The 16,070-nt window shown below is 36.7% G+C and overlaps 1 protein-coding gene across 5 annotated transcripts in view; it reads left to right on the top strand.

Moving 5' to 3' along the window:
• The window catches only part of LOC124615405 (calcium-transporting ATPase sarcoplasmic/endoplasmic reticulum type), a 92,421-nt gene that overhangs the window by 57,644 nt on the left and 18,707 nt on the right, over positions 1 to 16,070 (top strand). For all 5 annotated transcript variants that reach the window (XR_006979789.1, XM_047143279.1, XM_047143288.1 and 2 more), the window contains exons 5-16: positions 141 to 245; positions 807 to 945; positions 2,138 to 2,280; positions 3,587 to 3,677; positions 4,444 to 4,616; positions 4,760 to 4,983; positions 6,014 to 6,521; positions 11,812 to 12,096; positions 12,967 to 13,179; positions 13,287 to 13,507; positions 14,799 to 14,934; positions 15,733 to 15,885. Coding sequence is in view for 4 of the 5 variants with exons in the window: in XM_047143279.1 (XP_046999235.1) it covers positions 141 to 245; positions 807 to 945; positions 2,138 to 2,280; positions 3,587 to 3,677; positions 4,444 to 4,616; positions 4,760 to 4,983; positions 6,014 to 6,521; positions 11,812 to 12,096; positions 12,967 to 13,179; positions 13,287 to 13,507; positions 14,799 to 14,934; positions 15,733 to 15,885 (2,391 nt within the window). In the remaining variant the exon portion in view is untranslated. The remainder of the gene's footprint in view (positions 1 to 140; positions 246 to 806; positions 946 to 2,137; positions 2,281 to 3,586; positions 3,678 to 4,443; positions 4,617 to 4,759; positions 4,984 to 6,013; positions 6,522 to 11,811; positions 12,097 to 12,966; positions 13,180 to 13,286; positions 13,508 to 14,798; positions 14,935 to 15,732; positions 15,886 to 16,070) is intronic.

The raw sequence follows: 16,070 nt of genomic DNA, 5'->3' as shown, positions 1-16,070 counted from the left end.
ATTAGTCTTAAATTGTTGCCTTAGATGTTACATATTTAATAACATCAGAAATCTATTGATAAAAGTAGTGCATCATTTCTTACAATATATATCTCAAATTTGACAACACTATTATTTCTGAAGTAAAGTTTCTGTTGCAGGTTCTTGCCTTGTTTGAAGAGCATGAAGATTCAGTCACTGCATTTGTTGAACCTTTTGTTATTTTGCTTATTCTCATTGCCAACGCTGTGGTTGGTGTTTGGCAGGTAATAAGTTTATATAACGTCAAAAGATAATAACGTTATGTTACTGTGTGTGTGTGTGTGTGTGTGTGTGTGTGTGTGTGTGTGTGTGTGTTTGGTTTTTTTTTAATTCTTTGCACCTTTGCACAGTTCTTGCATAAATTTCACTTTTGATTATGTCTGAGTTTTTTAATTTTTGCATGTTTGTTGCCTCCTGATCGAATCCAAATCCAGCTAGTATTCTGAAAGGATATTCTTGCTCTCTGCTATCAAATGCTCTTTTAAAATTGACTGATGTAATAATGCATCCTTTGTTTGCTGTGTTGCAAAAATATGTTATTGAATTCTTCAGGCTAAAATTTTATTCTGTACACGATCACACTTTTCTGAATGTGCCCTAATATTTGCGGAATTCGTATCTAGTTGTGGGTCGGTTTGGTTGAAGAGAAATTTGGATAGAATCCTGTAGGGCTTCAAATTGTGTTAAAACTAAAAGAACATTGTAATGCATGTGGAGAGAGAGAAATAGTAGTTACAGATAAGCAAAAATTCATTTTACTCATTTCACACTTCTGTATGCTCCAGGAACGAAATGCTGAATCTGCAATTGAAGCGTTAAAAGAGTATGAGCCTGAAATGGGCAAAGTAGTAAGAGGTGATAAATCTGGAGTACAAAAAATCCGTGCCAAAGAAATTGTTCCAGGAGATATTGTGGAGGTCTCAGGTATCAATATTTTCATTTGTTCATTTAGAAGTTAAGCTATATTAATAGGTGCATTTGTTTACTTTTAAATATTGCTTGGAATCTAGATGGCTTTTCTGATATACCAATTGTTTCATAATTTGTTACTGGTTTCTGTCTGACTGGCTTTTGTAAATTGTTGAACATGAGTAGCTGATTATGGCCCACAAGTTTACTGCTGATTGGAACTGTTAACTAATAATACGAGTTTGTTGCAAAAAATGTAATTGTTGGTAAACTAAAATGGTGCACAGAGATTAGCAATATATTTTAATGAAAATGCCCATTTTGCTCTATAAGTCAGGTTGTGTGTAACATCCGCATTTCATTTCCTTTGCCTATTTTATCTACTTCTAATTACATGAAAAGTAAGCAAAAAGTGAATTGTCTTTAAACAGCTTTAAGAAGTTTTATCACAATACAGTATTTGTTCTTCCCTTGTGCGTTATGTGAGTGCAACTTCAAAGAAAATATGTTAGTAGCGAGTTAAATATTTCTAAATAAAACACAATTTCAACAAGAGCGAGCTTAGTTACTGATAGTGTAACAGCCAGAACTAATAGAAAAATGCCACTTATCAGTAGCGACTACGAAATAACACACACACACCTCAGTTTTGCAAGTTTTAACTTAAATACTGTTTATGTGAGAATGGGAATTTCTCCACTCCCTCAAGAGATTTTTGTTTTGTCACATTTTTCTTTCCTTTCTTTTTCGTTCTCGGCACAACACTTTGCTGCCTGACATAACCTCTTTGTAGTTCATACGACCTGTTAAAGAAACTCACCAAACGATGTACAATCGTCTGCAATATTTTTGTGATTATGTAGTTTGAATTCAGTAAGTAACTGACCATTATTTGCCAAAAGATATCTGATACTATCTGAAATGACTTTTAAATCAAAAAGCAGGCCTAGAGTACTCCTGACTATGAAATGTGAAATGGGGTCTGCTTGCTGCAACATTTTCAAATGAAACCTGTGACATGTTACTATTATCTACTCAATTTTTTCCATATACAGGATTGTAATACTTTATAATATGAGAATCAGTAGTACTGAAAACATCTATTCTGTAACTTTTGTTTACTTTAATTTTTTGTGTGATTATATCAAGTAATGTAGTGTTCCACTGAAATCTCATTTAATCAATATGTAACTATTGTCTTTCTCAGTGGGTGACAAGATTCCAGCTGACATTCGACTTGTAAAAATTTTCTCCACTACTCTGAGGATTGACCAGTCAATTCTGACTGGGGAATCTGTGTCAGTTATAAAGCATACAGACCCAGTACCAGACCCTCGAGCTGTAAACCAGGTTAGAGTGGAACTGTATACATTATGTATGATACTTTTAGCATGTTTCAGTGTTACGGAATAGTGCCCATAGGTCACAGTGCAAAATATGATGATAATATGAGAGTAGAATGTAGTCTGTTGCTTGTCTTAGTGCCGTAGGCTTCCTTGTGACATACTGATCTAGTTCTGCATTCAGCCAGTGTTAAGTGACTGTTGGACAAGGATCATCATCATCATCATCATCATCATCATCATCATCATCATTGCACAAGGACCCCTCTAGACTTTTCAATGCATTACAGTTGTCAGCTCAGTGCATTACAGTTTTCTAGTATCATCTACACACCTTCCATTTTATTGTCTTCTTGTCTCATATCTTGGTGTGTGGCAAAGAACTTTCTTTGTCCATTCACCTGGCTACATAAGCTGCCTACCTCTATTTAATTTAGTCATAATCACATCTTCCACTCCAATTCGTTTTCCGATCAATTTGTTTGTTTACTAGTCTCACCCAGTACACCTCACTAGTACTCACTGAATAATTGTAAGTTTACGAATAGTTTTTATGTTAAAAATGCCTCAGTGCCATAAGTCAAAACTGGCAATACCTGCTGTTTTAAATCTTAGTTTTAAAACTCTGTTTAGTTTTTCAGCAGATATGTGATTGTTCTTGACACACTCTAGTCTGAGAGGTCTGTTTCTGTAGTCTCTTTACAATTCAACACATATTCCACATCACACACCTCTCTTTCTTTAACACTGTGCATTGCTTCTGATCTCTCCCAAACGTTTTTCTTCGTGATGTTGCAGTGCAAATTTGTTCATTTTCTCCACTTTCATCCCCACCCCCACACACACTTTTTCTGATTTATCTTCCCTTTCTCCGTATCTCCCAACAGATTTTGTTTTTTCATGTTTGTCTATTATTTGCCACTGTGTCTGATTTATGTTGTTTATCGTCTCTCCACTTAATTTCTGCACCTAACTTGATCTTTTGGTTAGCTTGAATGATTATTCAGACAATTATCTCTCATCTTAAAACTTTCTTCAAGTTTGGTGTGCAGGAACATGGTTTTTGTATTGTTGTTGTTCGCAAATGTCACCACGCTTTTGCCTGATTTCTCTTTCACCATCTTCAATTAGAAGTCGCTCTTTCTTATTAAATTACTAGTATAAATTTCCTATTTTCCATCTTCATTGCATCCTTTAGTGTACCCGGCCTCTTGACAGCTCCTCCAGTACAGGAAAGTATGTACAGAAATATAACAATATCTACTTTTACAAAATTGAAATTAGAGCTTACAATTTGAAAATCTTTGTTACAGGACAAGAAGAATATCCTCTTCTCAGGTACTAATGTAGCAGCTGGAAAAGCTCGTGGTGTTGTGATTGGAACAGGTCTTGCAACAGCCATTGGTATGTATAACATTACATACAAATATCTTAGTTTTTAATAAACATTACATTAATTGAAAACTGTTTTAAATTCAACAACACTCATTTCCATAGCCAAATATTTATACCATCAATTTTCATAAAATTCTTGTGGGTTGTAGATCGCATTCTATTGTAAAATGTACCAATGTTTTTGCTAATATTGCCAGTGATCTTCTTCAGTGTGTATAATGCTATTGTGGTATGCTCTTTTATACTGTGAAAAAGCTATACAACAATATGCTGCAGTGATATTACACACCCTGATCAAGGCAATTTGCAATATTGATTGAAATGTTGTTACATTTTACAACCTGACATGATCAACAACTCAGATTTTTTTGATGGAAATTGGTTCTGGCCACATAGATCTAGCAACTTAAATTTATTCCATCAATAATAATGAAAGGGGAAGGGGACAGGGTTTGTGGGGTGGATGAGGTTAAAACAATGCTGCCAAGCTGTAAAATAGCCATGAAATTAGTATGTATGAAGGATGACCTTTGATGAATGTTGTGGTAAGTTCAACAGGACCAGAGCAGGTTGTCTTCCTTAGGCACATTAAAATAAGCTAATGCTTCATATGTATAATTACTCAGATGCTAACAGTATGTGAAATCTAACTTCCCTTTCTTTTCTTTCTGTGGTGCTGAAATGTTACGGATTCGTCTAATACTTGTAGATTCAAAACTCGTGTTATTAAGAGTGGCATGCAGATTGTAACCCATGTACATCAATGATATTTCAGGTAAGATCAGAACTGAGATGTCAGAAACAGAAGAGATCAAGACTCCTCTTCAGCAGAAGTTGGATGAATTTGGTGAACAACTGTCGAAAGTGATATCTGTTATATGTGTTGCTGTGTGGGCGATCAACATTGGCCACTTCAATGACCCAGCTCATGGGGGCTCCTGGATTAAGGTACCTTCTTTAATTAATTGCTATTTATATGTCATACCTTCGCTTACAAATTTTGCCAAGGCACTCTTGTCCAATTTTTTTATAAGAAAGAGAGGCCACTGAGCTTTTAATGTGAGTGTATCATAGAGCTTATAAATTTATAGGGTGCAGTTTACTACTTCAAGATTGCAGTAGCGCTGGCCGTTGCTGCTATTCCTGAGGGTCTCCCAGCTGTCATCACTACTTGTTTGGCCCTGGGCACAAGGCGTATGGCTAAGAAGAACGCAATTGTCCGATCTCTGCCCTCAGTGGAGACCCTGGGTTGTACTTCTGTCATTTGCTCTGACAAGACAGGAACATTGACAACAAATCAGATGTCTGTCAGCAGGTAATTGATCTTAGAAGGAGCAAGTTTTATGAAAAGGTTGAGTCCTCATCTCTGTAGTCAACTACTCACCACCATCGTGATTTTTTCCGGATGTTCAGCAACAACCAGAAAGATATGGTATCTGTGAAGTTTGTCACCAAATCAATGTTTACACTAAACAATATTAAAATACCTTTTTACTTGTACAAAAAGTTGTTTGTTCACATGTAGGGTTAATTAAACCTTTAAAACAAGGAGTCTGTAATTATGTGTCACTCCAGTCATTATCTATAAATGCTATAGGATCATTTACACACATACTATGTTTCATAGTTTTGAGATCTCAGCTGGCTACACAGAAAGCACTTGCAACCTTATTGTTTTTGCCTTGCATGTCGCTGTGCGTTATTAAACATTTGCATAAATTGTTAACTTTTTTGCACATGATCACCACGAAGCTTAAATATGTACTAGCAAAGGTGTACATTCCTTTGCAAAATATATTAAGTTGCACCACCAAAGGGACACCTATTTGCAATGCATGTTATTTACATACTTCTCAGTTGTCTTTTCCCCATTCACCCTTTATGAATTATCATAATGTAACTTACTAGTAATGCCATCTTTTGCTCTTTTTTTCTCACATTTCACTACTACTAGTCCAAATCACTTCTGTTCACTCAAAAGTGCCACTGCCCATTAGTTAGTTGTTGTTATTGTCATCGTTAGTGGTGCTGCTGCTACTACTACTACTACTACTACTACTACCACCACCACCACCACCACCACCACCACCACCACCTAACAGTCATCTTTATCAGTTTCATTATCATTGAAATATAATAGTAAACTAGTATTTCATGTCATCTCAATCGTTGGAAAGCAAAATATTTTAACTGAAGGTAAAGCAAAAACAACTTTATATGTTGCTGCTTCTGAAATACTAAATTTTCTGTAAGAGGACATGTACTATGAACACAAGAGATATGCATTTTATTTAATTGTTCTTCTCACTGCATCTATCATTTCTAATTTTTTTAACTTTTTTTAGGATGTTTATATTTGAGAAGATTGACGGCAATGATAGCTCATTCCATGAATTTGAAATTACTGGTTCCACTTATGAACCCATTGGTGATGTCTTCCTGCATGGGCAGAAGATAAAGGCCAGTGAATATGACACATTACATGAATTGGCTACTGTCTGTGTTATGTGCAATGATTCGGCTATAGATTTCAATGAATTCAAGCAAGCTTTTGAGAAAGTTGGAGAGGCCACAGAAACTGCCTTAATTGTGTTGGCAGAGAAACTTAATCCCTTTAACGTCAGCAAAATTGGTCTGGATCGTCGTGCTGCTGCCATCTGTGTTCGCCAAGAAATTGAAACCAAGTGGAAGAAAGAATTCACTCTGGAATTCTCCAGAGATCGCAAATCCATGTCATCTTACTGTGTTCCTCTAAAAGCTTCTCGCCTTGGATCTGGGCCCAAACTTTTCTGCAAAGGTGCCCCAGAAGGTGTCTTGGACCGCTGCACACATGCTCGCGTCGGCACTCAGAAGGTATGTGTTAGTGAGAGATTGACGTAAAAATGTTCGTCCCATCCATTATTTTCTGCATAGATAAAATTATCTTAAAAATTAAGTTATTGTACACAAAGCTCATTAGCTGTATTCATATTTGTATCGCGAAAGTGTGTTCAGTGAATAATGCTTTATGTGAAGTGTATTCACAACAGCATGAGGCAAGTTGGAAAGTTGTTGTCTGGTACAGAGATGTTGTTTATACAAGTGAAACTTAGCACTTAACTTTGGTCACCAGTGCAGCACAAGAGTGTAAGTTAAGTGCTAACTTGCTTTTCTACGTATATACACTGTAAACCACTCTGAAATCCATGGCAGAGCGTACATCCCACTAGACCAGTTAATAGGACTTTTTCCTATTCCATTCACATACAGATCATTGAAAAAATGGTTGTTTAAATGGCTCTTTGCATGCTGTAATTAATCTAATCTTATATTCAGGTACCATGTTCGTGTGATGTGTGGGGAGTGTTGGAGTGATGTATGAGGGGTTTCAGTGTTGTCTTAGAGTCACCAATGAAAACCAGTTCTCCAAACTTTGTCAGTAGACTTTCTTGGGATGTCTTCCATCTATCTTAAAATGTCTGACAGTGCAGTTCTTTCAGCATCTCAGTGACACTCTCCCGTGGATCAGACAAAACCTGTAACCATTCGTGCTGCTCTTCTTGGTATACATTAAGTAGCCACTGTGAGTCCTGCTTGGTATGGGTCCTGCACACTTCAGCACTATTCTAGAATTGGTTGCATAAATGATTTGTGAGCAATCTCCTTTGTAGACTGATTCCATTACTCTTCTGCTCTACCAATAAACCAAAGTCTGCTACTTGGCTTTACCCACAACTGAGCCTATGTCGTCATTCCAATGCACGTCCTTACTAACAAGGGAAACTCCCCACCACACCCCCCCTCAGATTCCACTTTGCAGACAAACAGCGTGCCCACACAACCATGACATGACGCTATGATTCTTGACATTTGCTTGATGTTGCTTCTGTTGAGCTTGAACCATTCACTGTTTCTATTTAGCTCTTTTTCCCCCACTATTCAGTACACCTTCCTGTTTTCATGCTTGATCTGTATTCTGTTTTTAACAGCGTATCCATTGAGCCATTTTAGCACTAAATCTGAGGGATTGCAATCGGGAGTTCCCTTGTAAGTGTTATAACCAAGTACTTGCAAGACTTACAGACTCCACCTGTGATTCAGTAATATTATATTCATAGGAAACTAACTTTTTGTTTTGTGAAGGACATCGTTTTACCTTTTTGAACATTTGAAGCATGTTGCCAGTCATTGCACCAGTTTGAACTCTTATCAGGGTCTTACTGAATATTTGTACAATATTATGAAAAGGACAGGTTTGCTAATCGCCATATAGCAGAGATGTTGAGTCACAAATAAGCACAATGAAAGGCTGTTGCCCAAAAAGGCCTTCATCAGAATTAGGCAACAGTCATGCGTGCGCACGCACGCACGCACGCACACGCGCACACGCGCACACACACACACACACACACACACACACACACACACACACACACAACGCACACACAACGCACACACACACACACACACACACACACACACGCACGCACGCGCGCGCGCGCGCGCGCGCGCGCATATGATCATGGTCTCTGGCTGTTAAGGTCAGACTGGGCAGCTAGAGACTGGTCGTGTGTGTTTGTGTGTGTGTGTGTGTGTGTGTGTGTGTGTGTGTGTTTTGTCTAATTCTGATGAAGGCCTCTTTGGCCAAAAGCTCCTCGAGTGTTTGACAGTCTTTTGGTTGTGCCTATCTGCGACTCAGCATCTGCACTACATGGTGGGTAACAACTTGTTTTTCTCCTAATATTGTAATTATTTCATCCTGTATTTTTCAGCTTTGTTCAGATTGTACTTAATTGTAGATAACAGCATCATCTGCAAAAAGTCTGATGTTACCATTAATATTATCTGTAAGATCATTAATGTGTAGCATGAACAGCAAGGAATGCAACCAACTTCCTTGGGGTACATCCAAAGTTAGTTCTACATCTGTTGATGATTCTCCATCCAAGATAACATGCTGCATCCTTCCTACAAAGAAATTCTCAACCCAGTCACATATTTCATCTGATACCATGTATGATCGTACTTTTGACAATAAGCATGCATGTGGTACTGAATCAAATGCTTTTCGGAAATAGAAATGCTGACTCTACTGGATTGCATTGATACATGGCTTTCAGCCCATCAAGTAAGAAAAGTGCCAGTTGGGTTTCACATGACCTAAGTTTTCAAAATCCAGGTGTGGAGAAAGTCATTCTGAGATATACAATATTATGTTTGAATATTGTACAATTACATGCCAAGCATATTGGGACAGGAGGTTTTTTTTAAATCACTTCTGTTACCCTTCTTGTAGACAGGTGTGGTCTGTGCTTTCTTCCAGCTACTGGACACAGTTTTTCGTTTGAGGAATCTACAATAGATTATGGCTGTAGAGTGAGTATAGAATCTGATGGGGCTCTGGGGCTTTGTTCAGTTTTAATGGTTTCAGCTGGTTTCAACACCACTGACACTGGTATCTGTTTCACTCGTCCTTTAAGTGGTATGAGACTTGGAACAATGCTCTTGGGTTTTCCATTGTAAATAACATTTGAAAACAGAGTTAAGCATTGCTGCTCTCGCTTCGCTGCTCTGTTTGATTTCCTGTCTCGTCCATGTGTGACTGGACACTGGTGTGCTACTAATAGCCTTTAAATGTGACCAGATTTCTTTGGGTTTTGTGAAAGGTCTTTTGACAATTCTTCTATGGTAGTTGGCAGAGGCTTCACACATTACTCTCATGATTGCCAAATGCATTTCATTCAGCATCTCTCTTCCTGTAGCCCTATGCTTTATAACTATTATGCAGTAGTATCTGTTTCCTTAGAAGTTCGTTTACAATGACTGTATACTTTGGAGTACATGTCCCATTATGAATTTTATTACTGGGTATGTATCTACCGGAATATGGGCAACTATTCTTATAAATTTGAGTCACAGTTCCTATACATGCTCCTGTCCTGATCTAAAACTTTGAAGTTCCCCATTGACATGCGAGCCTACCGTTTCTCTGTGTAGTTTGCTGAACACACAAACTTTTCTGCATGATTTAGTTACCTTTTGTGTTTTGACAATCACTGTTGCTGTAATTGCCTCCTGGTGAATGATACCAGTTTTAAAATGGACTTCCTCAAACAGATTAGGACTGTTTGTTGCCATTATATTTAAGGTCTTTCCAACATGAGTGGAGTTCTGAACTATCTTTTCTAGATAATTTTCAAAGAAGGCATTTAGTAAAATTTTGCAGAATGTCTTGTCGTGACCACCACGAACAAAACTATAATTTGGCCGCCTTAAAAATAATTGCAAAGTGATGGGCTCTTTAAATGGACTTTGGTGCCAACATAAGAAGTTTTATTTTAGATGACTTATTGCCAATGAAAGTTTGGTCAAACTTGGTAAAGCTGTATAAAAAATCTGGTCCTTGATTTTTAGTAGTTAATAAATGCTTGATCTTGTTCAAATGAAGCAGTACCTATGTTGGGGATGATACATGAGGATGATGTTCCAAAGCTGGAACCACAGATGAAAACACCAAGAAGGTTCACAATATGTCATTGAGTGAGCTGTAATTAAAGGTAGATGGTGCCACGGAAAGTACGAAAGGGGAAAGTGCAGTACATTTTACTTAAACAGTTAATTATAACAGGGCCTTACGTAAGTTGCAGCACATTTCTTAAATGTGAAAACCAATTGCTGAGCAGTATTTCTTCAGTTTCTGAAAAAGAAGTTAACCAATTTTGTGTGTTGATTTGTTACTGAGAAACTATGGCCCCCCCCCCCCCCCCCCCCCCCGGGATACAACAGGGATTTTCCTGCTGACTTCTTAGTAGAGGATTAATCAAAGTATGAATTCTTGTAGACCAAATGGCTGTAATAAATGTCTGAGAAGCAGTGTAGGTTGCAAAATTAAGGGAAAAAGAATCATCATCCTTTGTGCTCACGAAGATGCTTTGACAACGGAAAACTCAAGGGACAGTTGCAACAAGGACACTGTTATCAACTTTGACACCTTGAGACTTTAAATTTATTCCCAAATCCAAAGAAATTTATGGATGATGATTTCTAGAGCCCAATGAAGAAGTTACGGGATCCATACCAGTTTGGATTAAAGGAAGACATCAAAGCATTTCAGAGGCAGCCTGCTAGATTTGTTATCGGTAGACTCGAACAGTGTGCAAGTTTTACAGAGATGCTTCAGGAATTCAAATGGGTATCCCTGGAGGTCCCATTAAAGAAGTAATGTCTTTCCAGCCATATACCGTCAAGCTGGTTGGAGGGCAGAGTGAGCCTCAGTTTAGAATATTTTGGAATGGATTTTCAGTTCCAGCCTTACAACCAAGGGAAGCCTACCAAACCCTTTGTCAATTCCATCCTATAATAAAATATAGAAGTTAATATATAGCTTTGAGAACATGATTTAAATTTTAGTTTTGAATTTAGTTTATACTAGAGCTAAGTAAACTCCACAAAAAGTATGTGTATTTAATGCAGAGTTTTGAATGGTTCCAGTGTGGTTGTCCATAATAGTATCAAACTGTGAAAACAGCATTATAGACTTTTGCATTGAGTACCTTGGGCTTTGCCCTTACACTGATTTCTGCATAGTAATGAGATTTCTCCTAAATAACTGAAATTTTACTGCATGCATCGGTTTTTTGGAAATTTTAACTTAAAAAATTGCTGAAAGAAAATTGAGTATCTTTCAACAGGTTAACACAGAGTATCTCATAACTTATATTAAAAGAAAATATTAACAAATTGTTGAATTAACTTTGTTGCATTTTATTTTATTTTATTTCCACACATATTAGTGAGCTTATGTTTGCATTGGACCTGTTGATGTAGCTAGTATATCGTACTTGTACCACATGCAGAACTTGTTTATTTTTAGAAAGTGAATATATGTATCTGTTTACATAAGTCCTCAAATCAGGGTAGTATGTTGTTGTTTGTTAATAGTAAATCAGTTTTTGAATTCCTTAGACCTTATCCTTAAATGGTTGAGTTTGACACATTTAGTGTTACTTGCACACTGATATATATGTAACATAGTTATTTCCTTACAAGATGTGCCATTGTTAAGTGCTACAGAATCCACATTTTTATGTAAATACTTTTGAGCAATTACAGTAGTGAACTATGTACAAAGTATAATTTTTATAAAAAAACATTTATTTGGCAGGTGCCTTTGACAGCCACTCTGAAGAACCGCATTCTGGAACTTACACGGCAGTATGGTACTGGGCGTGACACCCTCCGTTGCCTTGCCCTGGCTACTGGAGACAGTCCTATGAAGCCTGAGGATATGGATCTTGGGGATTCTACTAAGTTCTACACTTATGAGGTGAACTTGACATTTGTAGGTGTTGTGGGTATGTTGGACCCTCCACGGAAGGAAGTGTTCGATTCTATTCAGAGGTGTCGTGCTGCTGGTATTCGTGTCATCGTCATTACTGGAGACAACAAGGTAAGATTTAAAATGTGTTATGTATAGTTTTTCATACATGAACACCCTAATCTGATCATGTTAAATAAACATATACTGCATATCTGGATTATTGAGTAGTAATCTATTTATCATCATCATTACCGTTATGAAAAATGAATTATATTGTGAGTGCTGTAGTTCTGTTGCTTGATTACTCGCCATGCTGTGGTCTTATTTAAATAAAATAGTCAAGCTGTTATAAAATTTTATTTTCTGTGAAAGGAAATAATAAACTGTAGAAAAGTATTCCCACAGGCCTTGAAAATATTTTTTCCCTGGGATTTTTCTTGTTTGCTGAATCAGGTTTAACTTTGTTAACACAGTATAAATAATACCATCAAAACTAATGTTCTTTCCTGCAGCAAATATGTCATCAAATGATCATAGAGTTTTTTTCAAATACAAATATAGAAGAAAATTGTAATATAAAGGTAGAAAACTTTGATTTTTCACTGCCAGAGTAAGTGATATGAGGTACTGCAGAAGACTTAGAAATGAAAACTATAGAAATCAGACAAACAAGTTGAAAATATTTCTTTTAGTCGAAGCTAGACAGTGTGAAATTAGTGCAAAATAATCTATAATTACTGACTTTTGTGATTTCATAAGTTATATATTTTAATATCAGAACTATAATTGTTTATTATGATAGAATATCAAATATTGAAAGGAACTATGGTGTATGAATAATAAGTATCCTAAGTATGAAACTGCATAAGTGTTCTATAAACTTATCACCCGTAAACTTGGAAGTTTTGTGTGTGTGTGTGTGTGTGTGTGTGTGTGTGTGTGTGTGTGTGTGTGTGTGTGTTGGGTTTTTTACTCATACTAACATTCAATATGTTACAGTCCACAGCTGAAGCAATTTGCCGACGTATTGGTGTATTTACTGAGGAGGAAGACACAACTGGCAAATCATACTCTGGCCGTGAATTTGATGACTTGTCACCAGCTGAACAAAAAGCTGCTGTTGCCAGGGCTCGTCTTTTCTCCCGAGTTGAACCTGCCCACAAGTCAAAGATTGTGGAATACTTGCAGAGCATGAATGAAATTTCTGCAATGGTATGTTAATTTATTTTCAGATGGTATGCAAACAAATGTTATTGAAAGAAAAAAGTACACTGTATCTACATTAATTGCTTGTCTGATACAATGTGTCTTCTCTGTAGACAGGTGATGGTGTGAATGATGCTCCAGCACTGAAAAAGGCTGAAATTGGTATTGCCATGGGTTCTGGAACTGCTGTAGCCAAATCTGCATCAGAGATGGTATTAGCAGATGATAATTTCTCCACAATTGTTGCTGCTGTTGAGGAGGGTCGTGCAATTTACAACAACATGAAACAGTTTATCCGTTACCTCATCTCCTCTAATATTGGTGAGGTTGTCAGGTGAGCTCTTTTATAAAATAAACACTTTTTTTTTTTTTTTTGAATGTGAAGTAAAACAACTCAAGAGATCTCATTTATCCTCAAAACATAATTTTTAATTATGTTATAAAAAAACTAAATTACTTCTAAAATCAGAAAAATTTGTGAATACAACATCAGTACCAAGGCAAGGTACCTTGAAGAAAACATTTTAATGTTAATTTGTTTTTCCACTAACAAAATTACAGAGGTAAAGCTGTCATCAATTTGAAGACTGGTTTAAACAACTCAGTGCTTTACTGTGGTCCTGTTGGGGCTGGTGTGACATTAACTTCCTCCAACCTCGGAACTGATTTACCTAGCCAGTTATGGTGGGATGGGGGGTTCCCAGTTTAACATGGACTCAAAACCACAGTGCATCTCATATATCTCACTACCAATTAACTGAAAACTAGCTAGATATAGGTCAAACAATTGTCTAATGTTTACAACATTAGATGTCTTCTATTAAATTACCCATATATTGAGCATCATACACATCATTACTACCAAAGTGAAATTGGAAATGTTTACCACACAGTGAAACAGTACTTTATAGCATTAATTTGGATTTCATTATCTGTGTCACTGGTATTGGCCAACAAATGTGACATTGCACAGATTGATTTATGTTAGCTAATAGTGATTTGGGCCATGACTTCAAATATTCACAGCAAGGAAGTAAGTGTAAATAAAACACACCACAGGCTGAAAGATTTGCTGCTGTCCTAATAGGGTTTACTGAGACAGTTTTGTAAAAAAATTAAAAATATAAGTAAAAAATGCTAGCAAGCTCACAGTTTTCACTATTAAAAACAAATAGTCAAGCACATAATAATATGAAGCCTCTCAGTTATTCACTGTATTAAATATCGTGGAATATTAGATAACACTTGCTAGCAACATCCTTCTTTGTACATTAATTATTGTTCACCTCACCAACTTTTCAAGAAAAAATTCTTCGCTCAAGAAGCTTAAGGTTATTTTATTATCAGATTTCTTTTTTTTTTCTGTCCGCTATAAGTTCACTGTTTTTATACACACACAATCAGAGAGCAATACCTGTAAGAATAAACGACTACTTACAATCTGCATGGTTACTTTTGGTTTTCATACTAGGAATCTCTCTTCACCAAATCTAATCCCATTACCATGATGATATTCATTACAGGTGAATGTTTTTTTATAGCTGGATAAATTGTAGTATTTTTGTTTGCTTGTAAATGATCACCACATTGCATTCAGATTACAAATGAAACCGATCTATTCACAGTATCTTCTTGACTGCTGCCCTTGGGCTTCCTGAAGCACTCATTCCTGTTCAGCTGCTGTGGGTCAATCTGGTTACTGATGGTCTTCCAGCTACAGCACTGGGATTCAACCCACCTGATCTTGACATCATGAACAAGGTATGGGCATTACTAGCAGAGATAATTTTTTTTATATTGTTGTTAGTTACTCGTATGTATTTATGTACTTGTATGTATATAACAAGCACAGCCATCTGTAGTGTCACAGATGACAAATTTGCCACCAGTCACTATGTAAAGTTTTGGTTATTTACGAACCTCTGATAGTAGTCATTGATGAATTACATAAACTAAACATACCATGGTTGGTAAACACTGAGACATTTAGTGTCTCGGCATTGTAACCGTGCTGTGCTCATCTCGGATATATAATTGTAATGCAGACAGATAAACATATAGGATCTGTTGTAAAAATTGTATCCCCGCTCTACAATGAAAATAGAATAAATAAATAAAAAAAATTAAAAAAAACTGTTCGAGACTCATCCAATTGGTATCTTTGTAATATTGTGCTGTTCTGGGTAGACTGAATAGTCCTAAGAAATGATATGTCCATTCTTCTTAAACATGGTAAGAAATAAGTTTTTGTAGAACACATTGTAACGAGAGATCACAGCATGTTCGTGCAGCTTATTGTGTAACTTAATAGTAAGATACAGCAGTAACTTGCAGTGGAAAGACTTGGATTTGTACATTTAATTTCTTTATGGAGAACCAGAAGTACAATCAGGAGTTTAATGCCTTAAAACAGCAACAATGAAAAAATATCTAATTATAGTTAAGCTGTGTGTGTGTGTGTGTGTGTGTGTGTGTGTGTGTGTGTGTGTGTGTGTGTGTGTGGTGTGTGTGTCAAAACATGAACCCAAATTATTACAAATGTTTAATGCCATTTTACAGCCACCTCGCAAGAGTGATGAGGGTTTGATCTCTGGATGGCTGTTCTTCCGCTACATGGCAATTGGTGGCTATGTGGGTGCTGCGACTGTCGGTGCTGCTGCATGGTGGTTCATGTATTCTCCTAATGGCCCCCAGCTGTCTTACTACCAAGTTGTAAGTTGAAGTTACTTGCTTTATATCTCATGCAAGTTAGTGTTGGGTACCTGTCTTTTTACAGTCTTAATCTCTCTTATAAATAACTTGTGATGGTTGCAAAGATCTACAGAAGTTCATGATCTGAAAATTCTCCCTAAACAGGCACACCTTTTTTTACTCAGTCATTGCTCTGCTGACACTTC

The sequence above is a fragment of the Schistocerca americana genome, chromosome 1, assembly GCF_021461395.2.
Source record: "Schistocerca americana isolate TAMUIC-IGC-003095 chromosome 1, iqSchAmer2.1, whole genome shotgun sequence".
Lineage (NCBI taxonomy): Eukaryota > Metazoa > Arthropoda > Insecta > Orthoptera > Acrididae > Schistocerca > Schistocerca americana.
Note: the sequence above shows the minus strand (reverse complement) of the source record. Positions and strands in the feature narration are given on the sequence as shown.